General features: G+C 37.7%; 1 protein-coding gene across 2 annotated transcripts in view; it reads left to right on the plus strand.

Annotated features, from left to right (window-relative positions):
* rspo2 (R-spondin 2) overlaps positions 1-19,545 on the plus strand; it is a 134,530-nt gene extending 114,985 nt beyond the window's left edge. For both annotated transcript variants that reach the window (XM_008108251.3, XM_016992764.2), the window contains exon 6: positions 18,701-19,545. In XM_008108251.3, coding sequence (XP_008106458.1) covers positions 18,701-18,810 — 110 coding nt within the window. In that variant the 3' untranslated portion in view covers positions 18,811-19,545. The remainder of the gene's footprint in view (positions 1-18,700) is intronic.
* The last annotated feature ends 204 nt before the right edge of the window (positions 19,546-19,749 follow it).

The following is a 19,749-nucleotide window of genomic DNA, read 5'->3' on the forward strand; positions in this document are numbered from 1 at the left end:
ACAGACTGTTTCCCTTCAAGCTTGAGGAGTCAAAGAAAGACTCTCTACACTTGTTGGCCATGTTGGAGATTTGGAAAACATATTGCTACTTCCTCTATCTGAATGTCTCTTTGTTAGGCAGAATGCAAGGTAGTACTCTGGAATGCATTTTGAGGAGGTTAATAGTAACTGGGAAGCTCTCTCTTGTTTCAAGAGATACTTTTCCAAATCTTATTCATTGAAAATCCTCTAGGTAAGCAGAAAGGACAAAATGAATACATAAGCAAAGGTTGGGAATTAGGTTGTTTTTACTACAGCTCCCAGAATCCTATAAGCCAGTCTAACCAGTGGATATGAAGTCTCTGGGTATATGGGAAAGGAAGGGTAGCGAGTATCTGGAAATTTATCAAGAGTCATAACCAAAGGCGGAGTGAGTTAGACATTACCTGAAAGCAATCTTGGGAGTATTAAACCCATTCTCTGAGGATCTGGTATGGGAGAGTAGATTCTTTCCTTTGTAGAAATAGCTCCTGCTTATGGCATACTTAGTTATTTGTCAGTATGCCAAATATTACATATACAGACATACCCCATTTAAGAAATGCTCTGAAAAAGAAGCTCTTTTTAATTGTCTTTTGTACTCATCCAGCCACAGCTCCTTTTCCTTCTAATCCTCTGCCACTCTGTAACTTTTATCAGCTTTCAAATGAGGAGGGTGGCGAAGAAGGGCTGGAGAGATGGAGACTTATGGTGTTGGTTTGCAACCAGGTATTGCCATAAACAATGCAATCAAGCTGAGAGAAAATGTATTTCTAATTTAGCAGTTCCACTGGAGACACCTACCACAGGCAGCTGCCCTGAAAATCTCTTAGGGTGCATGCATGATCAACAAAAAAGAGAGACAAGGATACAGCAGATAGCCTACCTTACCAGCTAGCCCATACATACATATTAGAACAACAAAAACATAAATCTATAAATGTGGGGGAAAGACGGAATTTCGTGAAAGAAACAAAATCATCCCTGGATGCATTTTGGAATAAGGTTTCAAACCATCTCCAGAAGGTTCACAATAGTTTTGTTTAGTTATGCAAGGCTTACCAGACCATTTTAAAAAAAAATTCACACTAGCTTAGGTACCCAGTGATGCCCGGGTTAGGTCTTTTAGAACTATAACTCCCCATCATCAAGGGTCACTACAACTCCCAAAATTCAGGGCCAATCCCCCAAGCCTCTCTAGCATCGTTTGTTAGTAATTGGTGGGGGGTGTTTGTGTGCCATGCTTGGTCCAGATCCATCAACAATGGGAGTCACAGGGCTCTCTGGAAGTTGGAGCTGTATTGGAAATCTGTCACCTACGAACATATATATATACATAAAAACGGAGATATTTATATACATACCTTCACCCTGGTCTCTTTTGCATCCAGTGGAAAGACAACACAATCACATAGCCTTTCCCTGACACTTGCTTCTACTTAGGGAGGTGGGGAACTCATATTCCTTGAAGAGCCATCTTAAAAGTGTAGCAGTTGTTTTTCAAAGATTCTGGACAGAATTTAGAAGAATCAACTTCAGATATTTCAGTGTCTGAGAAAGCAAAAGCAAAAAGTGCATTTTCCCCAATATTATTTTATATATAATATGAATAAGAGTAAAAATTGTAGCATGCAGGGACTGAGTAAGGGTGAAAATTGCCCCTACCCACCATACAAATACCCCTACCCACCTTACAGATATTCATGCAGGGGTCCCTTACAGCTTGCTTAGAGAATCTAGAGGTTGTAACAGATATTATTTGCATGTGGAATGATGTTAAAAGATGGACCCAATTTGAAATTGCTGTATTTCTGCAACCAGGAACTGCCCATGTATGAAACCTTTACCACTTGAAAGGGTGGGGCATAGAGTTTGAAATGATTACCACCAGATGCCTCTCATAACACACAAAGAACCTCAAGCCTCAGTCATTCACAAGATGACAGCCCTGCAATATAAGGCCTAACAAATTATTATCAATTTGCAGTTATTTTTTAGAATGGTTTCTGGCTCAAAATGCTTAGTAACTTGATAACTCAATAAATTGTTTGCAACTGTTTGTGTAATTGTAATACATTGCTATTGTGAAATATGCTGCTTTGAAATAGGGCCAATCGTCTTGAAACACCCTATATGACTTTTGGGTTACATTCAGCCTCTGCACGTATGATATAAAATGCATAGGGCATATAGTTTTATTAATAACACAGTCATTTAAACCTATGTGTGTTTGCTTAGAAATGAGTACAATGGGACTGTCTATTGTAGGCATTTTAAAAGTTGCAATCTAAGAAAGAAAAAAATCCTATGAATTTCAAGTCCAGCATTGTAATTTGATTAAATTTGACACAGACCTTTGCTCCATATGTCTTTTGATGATCACATGGCCTTTTAGCCACCACACTATCTTTTTTAGGAACATACATATTATACATTTGCTGAGCAAAATAACTGGATGGGGTCAAGCAGGGGAAGTTTAAGCTGTCCAAATGATTTTGCGGAAAATGAAGTGATAATATTTATGGCTGATGGTCAAAGAGTTCATTTTTTTCCTTTATTTTTTTAAATGTTTGGTTTGGATGAAGGTAGTATTAGGCAATTTTTATAATCAAATTTTCCCTTAACGAACACACTTCCTTTTTCAAAAACAGAGCAATAAATGACCTTACCAGTGTCACTTTTTTAAACAAAGTAGTATTCTCTCCTGCTTGGACCTTTTATCATGATGTCTTGCCAGGGCTTTGCCTGGAAAATAAAAGAGTAATAATTAGATCTGAATTGTTCCTCCTCAAAATATCACACGGTGTTTATAACTGTCTAGATTTATTTTGTTAAGGAGAAAAACAGCAGGAAATTGAGTATTTAATTATGTATGTAATTCAAAACATTGGAAGTGTCTCTGTTTGATGTTTATGAGCCAATGTTCATATCAGTATTTGATTTTTATAGTCCTTAACACATTTGGCTCATGTTTATCAGCCAGAGATATTCTAAAATTAAACGACTTTGAAAGACATTTGCTGATTTATACTTTTTTAAGTCACCACTAGCTTTTACCTAAAATGTAAAATGTACAAAGACTGAAAGACCAAAATCCCTCTGAAATGTATGAAATTTGTGTAAAATCTCCAATTGCAATATTTTCTTTACTGGAAATGAATTTTCTATGCAAAATATAATTCATTTTCTTCACAGAAGATTCAGGTTCTTGTGCAGATCAAGCTGTATTCTGTGCAAAAGCCCAAATGTGTTTTTTGTTGCAGAACAATTCCTGAACTGTAATGAGTCAACATTCAAGAAGCAAATTTTTCAACCATTTTTTTAAAAAAAAAAATAGAGTTGAATATTCCCTCCATCCTTATCCTACTCTTGGGATTGGCGACTAACTGAGCAATGTGGAACTGTAGTACAAAAAAAGAGAAACCTTTCTAAGCTCGTACAAGGCCGTATCTCGTTACATATACTTGGCTCAGGAGAAAAAGAATATGCTTACAAATACTCCTACCATTGATATAGTATTCTGGATAAAGCGGCATTTTGTTTCTCCTTTTTTGGAAAAATTTAAAAGCTGAATTTCTGGTTCAGGTTGCAAAAATTTGAGAACGCATTCTAAGACAAGGATGGAAAAAATTAGGGACCCCACATGCTTTAGATTGCCACTCTCATAATCTATTATTATTGGCTATTCTGGCTGGGATTTCTGGGAGCTGAAATTTGACATATCTGGAGGGCCAAAGTACCACCCAGCACTAAATGTGTTATCTATTCTGTAGACCCAACTTGCATTTGCATCTGAATTCTTATCTAGGATCTTAGTGATTAATTTATTGATTCCTTACCTTTTTCATGCTTCTTTTGAGATTTCTTGTAGTTTAAGTAGTTCTATTTTTTTAAAAAAATCTCTTTAACAGAGCTCCTCCCTCCACTGGGAACAGCATGATAGAACACATATAGAACATCATTCCTACTGGGAAGACATTATAGAACATATAGTAAAAAAGAGATCCTTGAGTTTTCTCTGTCCAGATTTAGTTTGGAATGTGATGTATGATGATGAAATAGACGCAAATAAAAGAAAAGGGGAAGTAGCACCTTTTAGCACATACAAATGCATACAAGTATCTTTATATTATCTTACCTTGTAGAGAAATGACTAACCCATATCTGCAAGCATGAAAACAAATCTGGGAAGATCTCTGGATTAGCATCCAAAAATGTGAAGCAAAGAAATGCGCAGTATGAAGTTATGAGATAGAAAAGTGGTGCTTTATATTACAGAGGCCATAGGGACACATTGACTGAGAACATGTTAGCTTGTGTGTGGAGAACTTTTTTTGAATTACAATTCCCAGAATCCCCCAACCAGCATATCTTCTGGGAGTTATAGGCTCAAAATGAATTTTTGCAAGTTCTACCACCACCAAATTCATTCAGCCCTCAACATTTGTTGGGGTTAGGGATGCAAGTACCTTACAAAATTGGGAAAACTATGGACAAAACAGCACATTTCTTTTACCCAAGATAACATATCTCAAGGAATCTCTAGGTCAGTGGTTCTCAACCTGTGGGTCCCCGGGTGTTTTGGCCTACAACTCCCAGAAATCCCAGCCAGTTTACTAGCTGATTTTTGGGAGTTGAAACATCTGGGGACCCACAGGGTGAGAATCACTACTCGAGGTGTTCCAGTGTGACCTGTGGTCAACTCTAGGTGCTGAAAGACAGAGATTCCTAGAGAAACATCATTAATTAAGTCCACAAATAAGCAAATCTACAAAGTTAAATCCTCAAATGTTGAGGAATGGCTGTAAAAAGAGCCAACTTACCAAGTACAATTTTCTGTTGTGGTTCCCCTTCCATTGCCTGCATTAATAAAAACATAACCCCCCCTCCCTTTCCCTACCAGATATGTGATAAAGTCTGGAATACTTATTAAGTGGTGCTTTGCTTTCTTAGTGGAAAGAAAGGATTTGTCTACAAACTCTACTGTTCCCATAAATCTGCTCTTTTGGCTCCTACAACATTCACTTTGTTTTTAAAATATGTACACTTCTTTAGCTAGATTGCTTTTCTTGCTTGCAATGACTACTACACATATTCTAAAAAGTCCAGGGGAATGATTGGCTCCCTAGATATTAGGGACCACAGTTCTCATAATACCTTATTATGTAGGCCAGTTCTTCTGGGAATTTCCCTGACACTTACCATTGTTCATTTACATTTGCCCACAGTATTTTCAAAGTGCTAATTGCACAGGTAGGAATCATGCAGCCCTCCAGACTGTTTTGGAGCATTTCTTCTTCATTCCTGGCAGTGCTGCCCAAAGAAACTGGAAACTGTGGTTCAACAACATGCAGAGAGATGTATGATTCTCACCACTGCCTTTGACAAAGGTCTCTGTTGCCAATGTGTATAATTGGCTACAGTGCTTGTGTTTATTTCTAGGGTCTTGTGTAGTTGTGTAGCTGGTGCAGAGTATGCCAACCTTCAATCTCTCTAGAGATGCACTCAGATCTTCATATTTCATTAACAAAGTGATTTTTGTTGGCTGTGAAATGCTGAGATGATGAATTTCCTTTGTTACAGCTGGAGCCATTCTTTCAGTTGGTGGCTCCTAAGATTGGATCAGCTTTTGGCTCATGTTGTGGAACAGCTGACAGCTTATTTTTATTCATTTTCTTCTTATTCTCTCCCCACTTGCTTTAAGCAAGGTTCAGGTCATGCACAGCCCTTGGATCAAGGGCAGATAATTTTAGAGTGATCTACTGTCTAACTTCTGAGACATTGACTTCCTTCACAGTAAACATTGCATTTTTGAGAGAATAGATCAGCTTTCAAAAATTGGCAACAAATGGCAATTACCAAATGGAAGTTCAGTGTCAAGTGGAAAACAATATAAAGAGGTGGGACAAAATGGGTTTTTTAACCATACTTCATATATTAGCTTGTGGTTCACAAATAAATCAATATATTATTAAAGAAAACACATGCTTTGTAGTGTTGGTTAGTCTGATAAAAGGACCCAATCAAAAACATCCTCAATGTAAAAATATATGGGTAATTTACAAAAATAGCTAAGGGGGGGTAGGAATGTGGAAATGGCCTTGCTTTTCTAGAAATGGGCTTAAAGGGGTGGGGGGAAGCATATTAGTTATTTTGCTTTAATTTTTTGATGATCATTTGGCAACTAAAGCTATGTACAACTGGAAAATTCAGTGATATATTTTATAAGGAGCTAATGTTATGATAGATAAAAAAACAATAGGCCAAAGGTCAAGTGAAAAGGATTTAGGAACAAGGATGGTGGTGTTCTTATAGAAAAGCAACATAGATTCTAAAAGGTTTTTTGCTGCATCTAAAAACATTATACAGTTTTTTTAAAAAAATTATCCCAAGAGAGATTTGTAGTTAAGTGGCAGAATATCAGATTCCCATGGTGAAAGCACAAGGTCCAATGTCTGGCATTTCTGGGTAGGGATAAGAAAGGATTCTGCCTGAAATATTGGGAGAATTTTCACCTTTCACTTCCAGTAAAGGGCTGGAAAAATCAATTGTCTGATTCACTTCTCTGTCAGGCAACATCTCAAGGCAAGTATATCCATGTTCCTTACTTGCAAATATATGTGCGGAGGACTACATATAAGCATCAGTCTCCATGAATGTGAATTTTCTGGTGACTATCCAGAATAAAATCTAGGAATCCCAAAAGAGTAAGAAAAAAATTAGCAAGTGAACGAAGTTCACTTTTGAGGCTCCCTGAAATCCACAAATGATGAGGAAACAGGCTGCCACTTGCAGGCCAAGGAAGAGGCATTAATACTTGAGTTAAATCTTTCACCAGGACAGAAAGAACAGTACATATTACAGTTTGAGTATATCAAACCAGTCCTTTATATGTATAAATAAAAATAATTTTACCAACTGTAGTGTTTTTACTGAGTATTTTCCTCTTGGGAAAATCCTTCTTTTTGTGTCACTTTAAAGCACAAACTGAAAAATATTTGTGACTCAATCCAAAATGACTAATCTTAGACTGTTGTATTTTGGACCTATTGTGAGATATAACTAATTAGAAAATACATGCTTGGCAAGGTAGAAGACAATAGAAAAAAAGGAAGACTGCATTACAGACCCAAACTGAGAAGGGCAGCAAAAAAGAGTTTGATGAAGACGGCAGTAACAACAACAACAACAACAACAACAACAACAACAACTTTATTTTTATATCCCACCTCCATCTCCCCGAAAGGACTCGGGGTGGCTTACATGGGGACAAGCCCGATCCAACAAAAATTAAAACCAAACATAGATTACAACATATCTCAATAGAATGAAAAACATTACAACAAGACAATAACATAAAAACAGCATCATCAACAGCCAATAGTCTGAGCAGTGATGGATACTGTAACCGTTAGTAAAGGAGAGTGCACAGGTTCAATAAAGTAGCCACAGTTGGCTTTTGGCAGAACTCACTGGAAAGACCAAGATTTTGCCCATTTTCTTCTCTCCCTTCTTGCTGGATTAACTGAGTGCACACTACTCAGGCAGTTTGAACTCAGGCAACTGAAGTAAGCTGAAGACAAAGGGGCAAAGTGGGAGGAAGAGAGATAAAGTGGGACATTTGAAAAAGAACTGAATGAGTGAGATGATGAAAGATTAACTGGAGCTTTCCCTAGCAAATTTGGATAATAGGATACTGTAATTACAGTGTAACTTATTCTAGAGGACCACATGATTCCTGCTGCTGTTGTGTAGTTAAAAATAAGTTCTACAGTAAGAACCGGTGGCGATGAACTATTTAACTTTCTTGATATTTGTAAGGCTGGATTTTCTTGATTTTTTTGATTTTACAAAAAAAATGGTTGCTTAAGTTGCAGAACAGCAGATATAGATGCTCAAGATATGAACCACCTCGGAGTTTAAGATCGTCTGGGAAGGCCCTGCTCTCGATCTCACCTTCTTCGCAAGCACGATTGGTGGGGACAAGAGACAGGGCCTTCTCAGTGGTAGCCACTCGGCTGTGGAACTCCCTCCCTAGTGATATCAGATTAGCCCCCTCCCTCCTGGCCTTTAGAAGGAGAGTCAAAACCTGGCTTTGGGGGCAGGCCTTTGAAAAATAGCAAAGTGTAATAAATTTACTGGAAATCGTGCAATTTGATTATGGAATGGCCTTAGACCTTGCTTTTGGATGATGTGTCTTAACATTGGAATGTATTTTAATTATGTTTTATGTATTATTTTTAATTTAATCTTATTTCATGTTTTTATGTCCAAGGCACTATGTAGTGCCATTTGTAAGCAGCCTTGAGTCCCCCTTGGGGTAGAGAAAGGCGGGATATAAATATGGTAAATAAATAAATAAATAAGTTGAATAGCAGCAGATATTAATAAACTTTACCATTGACTACAGATATCCACATCTGCACATCTTTTTAAAAACTTGGAATGCTTTTTTAAAAGTCCCAAATCATAAGCAAAACTTGTTTAGCACTTTTGAAGCTATGACGAAAGTTTGACCCATCTAAACGAGATGTGTATTTCCCCAGGCAGTATCCTTGTGCCAGATTTAGTTATGGACTCTGGGCCAGAAGTACAGCAAAGCTCTAGGCTCAGGGCATATGGAATAAAGATAGAATTTTAAGTTAAACAAATAATAATACAAATAGCTGCTGGCCGTACAAATGATCTTCTTTTTCCTGTTCATAATGTAAGTGGTAGTCAACATCTCGCAAGTGATTATCAAGCACGCAAGACCCAGCAATAGCACTGTTTTAATGTGTATTTTGAAAGGGATCATGACTCAGTGATAAAGCATGTAGAAGGTCTAGGTTCAGTCTGGGACACTCCCATTGAAAGGGTGGACTGTCAAGGCCTGAAATCCTGGATTCATTGCCTACTTCCAGAGTAAAGTGCTGAACGAGATGGATTAGTGGTCTCACTCCATTTAGGGCTTCTTTATTACATGTTTGTTTATTATTTGAACAAACATAGCTGAATGACAAATTGAATATATGTTACAGCATATCTACAGTGCACAAATTCAAATACATGCGTAGGATCTACAAATTAAAAATAAATATTAAGTGCAGTGTCTTATGACACCTTTAAAGTTTGGTTTAGTATAATCTTTTAGAGGATTGCATCCACAAATAAAAATGACTAGTCTTTAAGGTGCCACTATATGGCTACTGTCCTTTTTGAAAATTGTGAATTAAATTCATATTAAGCATTATCTTTGTTTCACTTTCTTCATAGGGATAGGGATTTCAGTCAATGATTTATGGGTGGTCTTGGAGATTCCAAAAGTGGCAGGAAAAAAACTTTTTCCAAGCACTGGGTGGATTTGTACACATGTATAATACAAGCCTCCCTCCTCCCATAAAATCTCTTGCCTGTTTTGAGAAACTCATTAATTTTTGAGATTCCTTCCACTTCTTTAGGTTCAGTTTAGACAAGTGACAATATGATATATACATATTTTTATTATGCAAAACTGAATAGGCATTATATTTCTTTGGTATATAATGCCAGTTCTATGCACCAGAGGCATAAATCAGTGATGCCCACATTTTAAAGTTACACTGATTCCCAATGACCTTGTGATCTCCATGCTCCTAATTATTAGAGTAGTCCACGTTTTGTAGGGAGAATTTTTTAATCTACGTATTTAAAGAGCACATTTGTATTTATATATTTAAAGAGCACCTTTACAGTGAGTAGCACTCTGTGAAATATTGGTTAGAACCAAGTACCTTCCAATATTTTGACAGTCTGGAGTAGAAGTCCTTAATGGAGCATAATATGATTTGCATTGTGGAAATTAAATTTCACAGGCGCCACAATTATTGGCCTTTTTTTTAATGCACGGGAAGAAGAAAGAAATATATAAAACAAATCCTAGTAAGAGTAGAGGAAGACAATTATATGTGCTTTGAAACACTACATGGAAGTGTTTAACCAGAACACTATATTTGAACTTCTAATAGGTTTGCATCCCTTTCTCATGTTTTGATGAACGTCCTGTATAACTATTCAATGAGCATTAGCAGTGACTTGCTTTTAATTTAGTGGTCTGTCTTGCAAGGAATGAACATTTTCACAGCTGTTAAATGGTAGTTATTTTGGTTTCAAAGAGGCACCCTGAAGGTCTGAATGGTAATCACAAAGCAGTGTTGGTCATTGTCTTGTGTTTGAACAGCCCACTTATTCACCGCAGTAGTTTCCTAGAGGTAATAATGCCCCAAAGTAGACTAATAAACCCTTTCATGGTGTGACTGGTCTTTCATCTCAAACCTTTACATGTATTGATCTTTACTGAAGCCCTGAACAACTTTGTAGGATAATTGCACTTAAGGAGATGTATGTAGATGCTCTTTTGATCACTGGTTCAGTGGGAGTCACAATAACATATAGGAATGGATTCTAAGGCAATGATTTGAAATGAGGTAACAGAATAAATGTGGGCATTTCAAGCATGGGAAATACCCAATGCCCCCTTGGAAACATCAAATAGCTAAAGAGATTTGGGACCTTTTCACACTACAGCATTATAGTTGTATATTCCAGTTTAACAGCCATGGCCACATAATCATGAGATTTGTAATTTGCTGTTGTTGTCAAGGCAAACCTATCGCAGGATTTTCTTGACAAGATTCTTTAGAGGAGCTTTGCCATAGCTTTCCTCTGAGGCTGAGAGACTGTGGACTGGTCTTAGACCAGCAGTGGATTTCCAATTTCAGCTTTGTAATTTCAGTTTTGAAGGGGAAGTCTTGGTAAACCTCATCTGAACAAATATTGCCCAGAAAACCATGTGGCAGGGTTATCTTTGTATCTCCATAGACTGGAAATGACTTGAACGCACCCAACAAGAACCAATGTAGAATTATCAGCCAGAGAGCTCTAGTGTCTCACCAAACTAGAAAGCCAAGGATTCAATAGGATGGAGCCATAGCAGTTAGTGGAACATAGCACTGTAACTGTCCACTGTGAAAGAGCCTCTTTATTTCTAAAAATGTTTTAAAGACCTATAGTTTAAGTTCTTCTATAGTGGCATAGATCTTAAGCAACTACCTTTAATGATAAGTTGGTTTGTTCTAGGAGCAGGGCTTTCTCTTTAATATTTTATGAAATGCCATTGGCAGTTCATCATATGGAGTTCCCTTTCCCAGGTATTTGGAAGTTGCCCGAAGACCTCTCTTTATTCAGTGTCAGATATAGATGGCTTCCTTTGGATATTTCATTTTAATTCTGGAGTCTGTTTTGACAGTTCATTGTACATTAAGACTCTTATTGTCTGATTGTATTTTACTTCTTTATTTATCATACACTTCTGTGTGCCCTATGGACCAAACAACACTGTAAATGTGTAATTAATAACAATAGAGATGTCATTAGCTCAGAGCATTGGATTTTCAAAGTATTCATTTCCCAGCCACAATTTTTAACTGAGGGCCAGTACACACAATGTTCTCGCCATGAGAATGCCACAGAAATTAGATATCCCTACAACAAATGATTCATGGCCAAACATTCAGAAGCATTTACAACATAGAACATCACCATCATATTATGAATATCCAATCCATCCTCTTTGCCAGCCATGGCTAGGAATATTCAATGCAGTGGGATGAGGACAGTGGCAACAGTTCATGTCGCATGTCAAGACTGACACTAAATTTGGCAGCGTACGTCAAGGTCAACCATGATGCTATCTTCTTTGAAAAAGAATAGCAGGTTCTTGCATTCACATGGCAAACTGCATATTATCATGCACATTGCTGTCATGTTTGGCATAAAGAAAAAGAAAAAAGGTCCCATTCCTCTCTGATAGGCAAACAGGCAAATTGATTGATTGATTGCTGTGTAAGCAAAACAAAAGACCCCCAAAATATTGTTCTGAAGAGAAAAATGGCACCTACTTTGTATGTCCAGCACTGCAAGAAGAGCATTTATGCCAAGAATGGACAGATGTGGCAGTGTGGGGGTAGACACAGGTGATAAAAGGAGGACCAAAGTGACCACTAATGTGGAAGAAAGAATACAAGAAAATGTAATAGATGTCAGGTAAAGATGAGGGGGGAACAGAGAGAAACACTGTTGTTGTGGAAAGAAATATGAGAAAGAAATATGTTATTTCATGGTCCTTTAATAGTGTGAAAAAGTTTTGGGATACAGAGTGTGGGCACTGTGGTGACATGTTGTTAGTGTTCTAATTATATTTATACATGACCCAGTTATCTGTAAGAATAAACTGAAATTTTGAAATGTTTTCAGCAATACAGAAATAACCTCACACTTGTTTCATCATGTCAGGTGGACTGAAACTGCAGATAAATGAGCTCCCCCTATACATTTCATGCTGTCTTGACTCAGAAATTAAACAAGATATTTCTAGAATAATTGGAGATCATTTGACTTGTATTTTGGACCAAGCCAGTATTTAGAAGCTACACCTCCAGCCCACTCCAATCTTTTTCCTGCTTTAGAAACTTACTAGCTATGCCAGCTGATGGTTCACAAGTGAGTGTCACTTTTTGTCCACTCTGAGTTCACATCTGAATCTTAAAAGGCTAATCAAATATACTGAACTATCTCTTAAAAGTTTTTAAAGTACTAATTCTTTTAACGTTCAGACTAAATCTTGGAGCAGATTTGCCATTCCACTGACATAGACGAGAGGAAATGCCAGTATTTACCAGTCATCACTGGCACAAGATAGTGGTGGAACATAGTGAGAAGGAAAGAGGCATCTGGCTAACAAGGAAAGGGCTCAGATGCTTCACTGGCATTTCTCTTCAACTATGTTGTTTGGCATTTTCAAATATTTGGCAAAATGCATCACAGAGCAGAACCAGATGAATTTCCAACTGCTGATTAGTCTTAATGATTTTAGCAATATGCTTCAGAAAATTGTTTTGTGCATCACTTTTAATTTCTTTCAATTTCTTCTGTTTAAATTAGTGTTCCTCTTTTAGTCCCCTCTTTTAAGCAGAACTCCCATTTTCTAAAGGACTTTTTCTTTCCTTGAATATTTCCTTCACCTTTCCAGGTGGTTTCCTATATATTCTAGCTGAACCTCTGCTACTCCGATATTCAGTTTCTGTTCTGGAGAGATTTAACTCTCTTGATTTTCAATTTCCCTTCTACTTTGTATTTGAAATTTCCCTTTTTAATGTCAAACATGACTGCATTTAGTTTTTTTATATAAATTAACTAGCTGCTGTTGGTACTTCCTATCAATAAATTAAGCAGGGTCTGGGATTTGTTCAAATAATTGTATCCATGACTTCTCTACTTTGCCAGTAATATAAGGTGCTGTAACTGATTTTGAAACTGAAATGTATAGTTCCTACCTAAATACCCTAAAGGCACTAGATCCCATCTGATCTTGGAAGCTAAGCAGAATCAGCTCAGGTTAGTACTTGGAGGGAAAGCCACCTATGAATATCAGGTACTACAGTCTGCATTTCAGAGTAAGGAACTCGCAAAACTACCTCTGAATATTACCTAAGAAAACTCATTGACATGCATGGAGCCTCCAAAAGCTGACAAGTGATTCAAAGGCATACTTGCACACATGCCTTGGAAATATGACTAAGCAGCACCAGTGATGTGGCTTGAGCACTGTACTATGACATCGGGAGAGCAGGGTTTGAATCCCCTTTTTGTCATGGAAATCTATTGGGTGAATGTGGGCAAGTCAGACTCTCTCAGCTGCAGAGGATGGCAAAAGCAATTCCCTCTAAACAAATTCTGCCCAGAAAATAGTAATAGGTCACTTTAGGAATAACTTAAAGGCACCCACCAACAGGCAACCAGTGCTTTTTTGTCTTAGAGTTAAAAATGAATCCTCCAGTTTTTCTCAAAATTGATAGTAAGGAAGAAACTGAAGTCCTTCCATCTGTGCACATTCAAACTTCATTCCTCCATTTCTAATTCTTGTTGCTCTGATAGCAGGAACAGGATGGAGAAAAAGAACAAAGTTTTTCTGTCCCTTGCCCTCTCCACTTCTGTCTTTTTGCATGTAGCTATACAAGCCATGTGTTAGGAGTAATAGGAAAATAAAAATTTCCACAGTGCTATTGACTACTTTCACAGCTTTCCCATTGTTGTCAGATGGAAAACTGGACAGGGCTCTTGTGCATTTAATGAGTGATAGCAGAGGGAATTTCAGCAGGTGCTGCTTGTTATTTGTTTGCATTACAAGCAAGAGTTGCTGAAGAGCTCCCTCTTCTACACAACTAATAGAGGCATAGGGGATGCCGTAGTTTTCACTGGCAATTGTGTTGACCCCTAGCCTTCCTGGAACTTGGTTTAAAGCCATTACTGTATACTAGTGTTTCCTTCCTCATTTTTTCCATCATCATTGCCAGTTAATTTATCCACTGTCATCATCAGCCAGCTAAATGGGCAAATGCATTGCAAGTGGTATAGGCCAATGGGTTTTGAAGGCTTAGAAGGGCAATGGTGATAACTTCAGACTCTGTTGTGATCTATAATATGGCACCAGGAATTACACATTATGGTCCTTTGGGGCACAGAATAAATCAAACTATTTGGTAATGGGAATTCTTCCAAGTTTTAAAAATGCTGAAGAATTTCACAGTACTAAATATCCTGTTTCCCCAAAATAAGACCTACCCTGAAAATAAGACCTATCACGATTTTTCAGTACTTCTGAGGATGCTCGAAATATAAGCCCTATTTTAAAAATAAACCCTAGATAAATTCATTAAAAATTAATTTGGAAAAATAAGCCTGCCCCTGAAAACAAGCCCTAATGCATCTTTTGGAGCAAAAATTAATATAAGACCCTGTCTTGTTTTTGGGGAAACAGGGTATCACCATGTTTGTGTAAGATGACTTCTAAAATACCAGTTTACAGTTTTCGATGTACTTTACAAATAGCATATACTTACATTCACTAAAAATATGGACATATCTATGACTATGTCCATAGCTGTCCATCTGTCTGCTGCTGTATATAACATGGAGATTTGATTATTTCTTGTAGTTGGGAAAAGGAAAGAATAAACAATGTCTAAAAATGACAGTAAATATACAACATTTTAACAGCCTAATACTAATGGCATAATGAAGTAGATATTCAGCAAGGATATTTGGGGTGCATAAGGCACAATTAAGACTGAATGAGGCATATTTCTTTTCAACTAAATATCTACTAAATCTTTTCTAAATTAAAGGGGCATTATTATAATGGAATCATATATGTGTGCACTCTTAGTTTGTCCAAATGTGAATATCTACTGCCATCCTGTGGCTGAAGCATGCATTCTAGCCAAACTATTGCCAAAAAGATGATGGATTTGACAGTGCAGGGTGTTTTATGATAGAAAGAAACATTTTATAATGCATTTGGACAAAGTGTCAAGCATTGTTCTTGGAGACCTATGCAGAGTTTTGGAAAACTACTTGTTAGGCTCTAGCACTCAGAATCCCATAGGCACCATAGCTATCTGGAGAAATCTTGGAATTAGTATACAAAAGTAACTTTTCTATCCTCCCCTGAGCTGTCTCAATTTACAGCTATTTCATCCTAAAGCTTCATGGGGAAATAATGAATCAGAAACCACTCAGATATTGTCATGGTTGGGTGCAGCTGATTTTGTTTCCTTCCAAATAGACTTTGTGACTTTGCCCAATTCCTTGTTCCCTTGTTTCTTACCCTTTCAATAGTAAATGGAAACCACTATGGTAGAGTTTAGGGGAAAAACAGCATATACACATAGTAAGCAAATTGATGGAACAATGAATCTGCACCTATCTTTTTATCTAGTTATCTCACAGGGGCTTGCTATAGTCTGACTTTGAAAGCTTGCTTGAAGAGTTACAAACTCTGAAGTAATTGCATCTTTTGGAAAATCCCAGTATCTAGAATAAAGAAACTCAGGCTGGATCTACACTGCCCCTATATCCCAGGCTTTGATCCCAGATTATCTTCTTATCCCAGACTATCTGGCAGTGGACACTCATAATCCAGTTCAAAGCAGATAATGTGACATCAAATTCTGGGATATAGAGCAGTGTAAAGCCAGCCTCAGATCTCATAGAAAAACGGGAGGGGAGCATTAGTACCTCAAATAAGAATTTTACCTGTTCAGCTTATTTTTCCTCCAATCTCAATTTTTCTAGGGTTGCTTTCTCCTTTCCTTTACTTACTTTTAACCTTTTCATGTTTAACAATCCCCATTTAGCATGTAATTGGAGATACTCAAAGCAATATGACAACATGCCTGGGTATATGATACAGATTATGTTTTTCATATCCAAAATGCTTGGGACCTGAGGTGTGTTGGAATTTGGATTTGTTCAGATTTTGGAATAGCTGTATTTGCATATATGTACATAATGCTCCCCCTGTGGTCAGAATCGAGCATACCCTCGTGAAGCCAGAAGCTGGAATGTTAAATTGCCTCTGTGTCTATATGTGTTTGTCTATATATGTCATGTGTCTAATGGCATTGAATGTTTGCCATGTATATGTGTCTTGTGATCCACCCTGAGTCCCCTTCGGGGTGAGAAGGGTGGAATATAAATACTGTAAATAAATAAATAAATAAATAAATAAAGAGATATCTTGGAGATGGGACCCAAGCCTGAACACAGAATTTGTTTATTTTTCATATACACTTGAAGGTACATGATATTTTTCTAATTTTGTGCATGAAAACAGGTGGTGCTATCTCAGCCACCCACATGGGCAATTTTGGACTTTGGTATATTTTGGATTTCAGAATTCAGAATTCCAAAATAGAAATAAAATGTTAAACACTTGTGGTTCCAAGCATTTTAAATAAGTGATACTCAACCTGTATATATATAATTTAATTAAAACATGGAAGAAGATAAGTATTTTGGATATTATGAGCTCATCTCTGCCTCACCCATTCATTTTATTTTCTGGTTTTCTATTCACAAGACTAATGCAATCACAGTAATAGAATAATTATTGAAGTCCAGCTTTGATATTCAGTGGATTTGATCACTACAGAGGAGAGCAGACATTTTTGGCAGACTTCCATATGATGAAGTTGGGATTATTGGCTAGAAATCATTTGCTATCCAGCACAGATCATAACAGGCCTTTTCTATGTCTGCCCCTGCAAAATAAACAGAGCTGCCCTGCATTGGATGGCATCATATCCGGAGCTTGCTGTCATCCTTGAGCAAAAGGAGGGACTAGGCTATATTTTTCTCCAGGGGCCCTGCCACAATTGATAATGATAGTGGTATGATTCCACTTTTACTGTCATGGCTATATCCTGTAGAGTTTGGGGCTTTATAGTTTTTGGGGGAGGCACTCACAAGTCTCAACCAGAAGGTTCTAAAGTCCCACATTTCTGTATGATGTAGTCATAGAATCATGTTTTCTATATATTCACACACACATTTAGAAATCTGTTTTAAAAAAAACAACCTCCAAAACCTAAGTTGAATTTCCATGGATCAATGTGCATACTATACAATAGGAACCACTCAATTATCTGAATAGAGTAGATTCTATGATTCTATGTTGGTTAAGGGAAATTGGGGGTTTAGTCCATCATATCTGAAAGGTTTCAGGCACGATCATCAAGTTTGCAGATGACACCAAACTGGGAGGGATAGCTAACACTCCAGAAGACAGGAGCAGAATTCAAAATGATCTTGACAGACTAGAGAGATGGGCCGAAACTAACAAAATGAAGTTCAACAGGGACAAATGCAAGATACTCCACTTAGGCAGAAAAAAAAATGAAACTCAAAGATACAGAATGGGGGACGCCTGGCTCGACAGCAGTACGTGTGAAAAAGATCTTGGAGTCCTCGTGGACAACAAGTTAAACATGCATAAATAGGAGTATAGTGTCTAGATCCAGGGAAGTCATGCTCCCCCTCTATTCTGTCTTGGTCAGACCACACCTGGAATACTGTGTCCAGTTCTGGGCACCGTAGTTGAAGGGAGATGTTGACAAGCTGGAAAGCATCCAGAGGAGGGCGACTAAAACGATTGAGGGTCTGGAGAACAAGTCCTATGAGGAGCGGCTTGTTTTATGCTACCCTGGAGACTAGGACGCGGAACAATGGCTTCAAACTACAGGAAAGGAGATTCCACCTGAACATCAGGAAGAACTTCCTCACTGTGAGAGCTGTTTGACAGTGGAACTCTCTGCCCCGGACTGTGGTGGAGGCTCCTTCTCTGGAGGCTTTTAAGCAGAGGCTGGATGGCCATCTGTCAGAGGTGCTTTGAATGAGATTTTCCTGCTTCTTGGCAGGGGGTTGGACTGGATGGCCCATGAGGTCTCTTCCAACTCTATGATTCTATGATTCTATGGCATTAGGGATTGTTTCATAATTTGCCAAATAGGACTTCTATATAGGGATGGCAAGGAGGGCATTTCTTTGTGGTGACATCTTTCTACAGTGGTCTCTATGTTGCAATTGGCAAGATTCAAGTGTTGGATGACTTCTGCTATCATCAACTAAAGACTTACTTCTTATTCTCCTCATTGTTAATGTTATGGGTTATCCATGGTTTTAGTGAATTGTTTTTATCTATGGTTTTTGTCGCAGTTATTTTTATTGTAGGTTGATTTAAAAAATTAAAATGTGGTATAAAATTGATTGTCATTTCTCTGTTTACCCCCCAATTTTCTTGTCTGTCTTTCTTTTCTTTTTTTAGGGAAGAGAACACCAAAGACAAAGGACAAGAAAAAGAAGAAAAAGAATTTAATGGAAAGAGCCCAGAAGCAACACAGCCTCTTCTTATCTACAGACCGGGCTGGTCAATAAGAGACTTGAGTTGTCTGCCTGTACAAGTGGGATTATATCTATCTATATATATTTGTTCATATTTTTGCAAAATGCACAGAAGCTGCTACCTGCTCCTGCACACAGATGCACTGCAATTCAGCTGCTTGGATGCAAATAACTTGTGGGGTTGGGCCTGGTGGGGAGGGAGAGAATGAGAATGTCCACAAGCTTGTTTGTGTTATTTATACTTTTATTGTTATTTGTTGTTCTTGTTGTTTCCCTCCCAAACCTGGAGTTATCCAGGGGCAGAAGAAGCACACTGAGTTGAATCAGTGGATCTGTATCCCTGTTGCCTCCTCCCCACTGAAAAAGTATTTTTGAATTTCTTTGTTTTGCTTTTTGCTTTTGTTTTAAATCAGTGCCTGCAAGTTAGAAACAACCAGCTTCTTGGCCTAAAACTTTGCAGCAGGAGCATTGAGGCTGCAAAAAAAAAATACTGTTGTTTAATGGACTTGTGCATATTTATATAAGGAAGGGAGGCCGGGGAGTTAGGATTGCATTTATGGCCTTTGTTTCTTGTATTGTAAATTTCCAAGAATAAATAACACTAAGCAGATATTCATAGATAATGTTCTTTGTCCTCAGCACCTCTTATATTGGGACGATTGTATAGTCAAACTGCTCCCGACTGATATATTGCAGGAGACCCTGCTTAGTATTTCAGGAGCACAGCAGTTCCCATGTGTCTACATATAAATAAACCTATTTACAATATGTGTGTGTGTGTTTCCTTCCATGCAGCTCATATTTCATATTCTGTTTTGTGTCATTTTGATTCTAGGAAAGGATATATGTTTTGGGGCATGGGGAAGATGGGTAATATAAGGGTCAGTGAGGTGTTCTGGGAACCAAACTGTTGAAGGAGATTTGATCAGATAGAACCTTTTCTTATTGATGGTAGTTTGGCCTGTTCCTCTT

Source organism: Anolis carolinensis, chromosome 4 (genome assembly GCF_035594765.1).
Source record: "Anolis carolinensis isolate JA03-04 chromosome 4, rAnoCar3.1.pri, whole genome shotgun sequence".
NCBI lineage: Eukaryota > Metazoa > Chordata > Lepidosauria > Squamata > Dactyloidae > Anolis > Anolis carolinensis.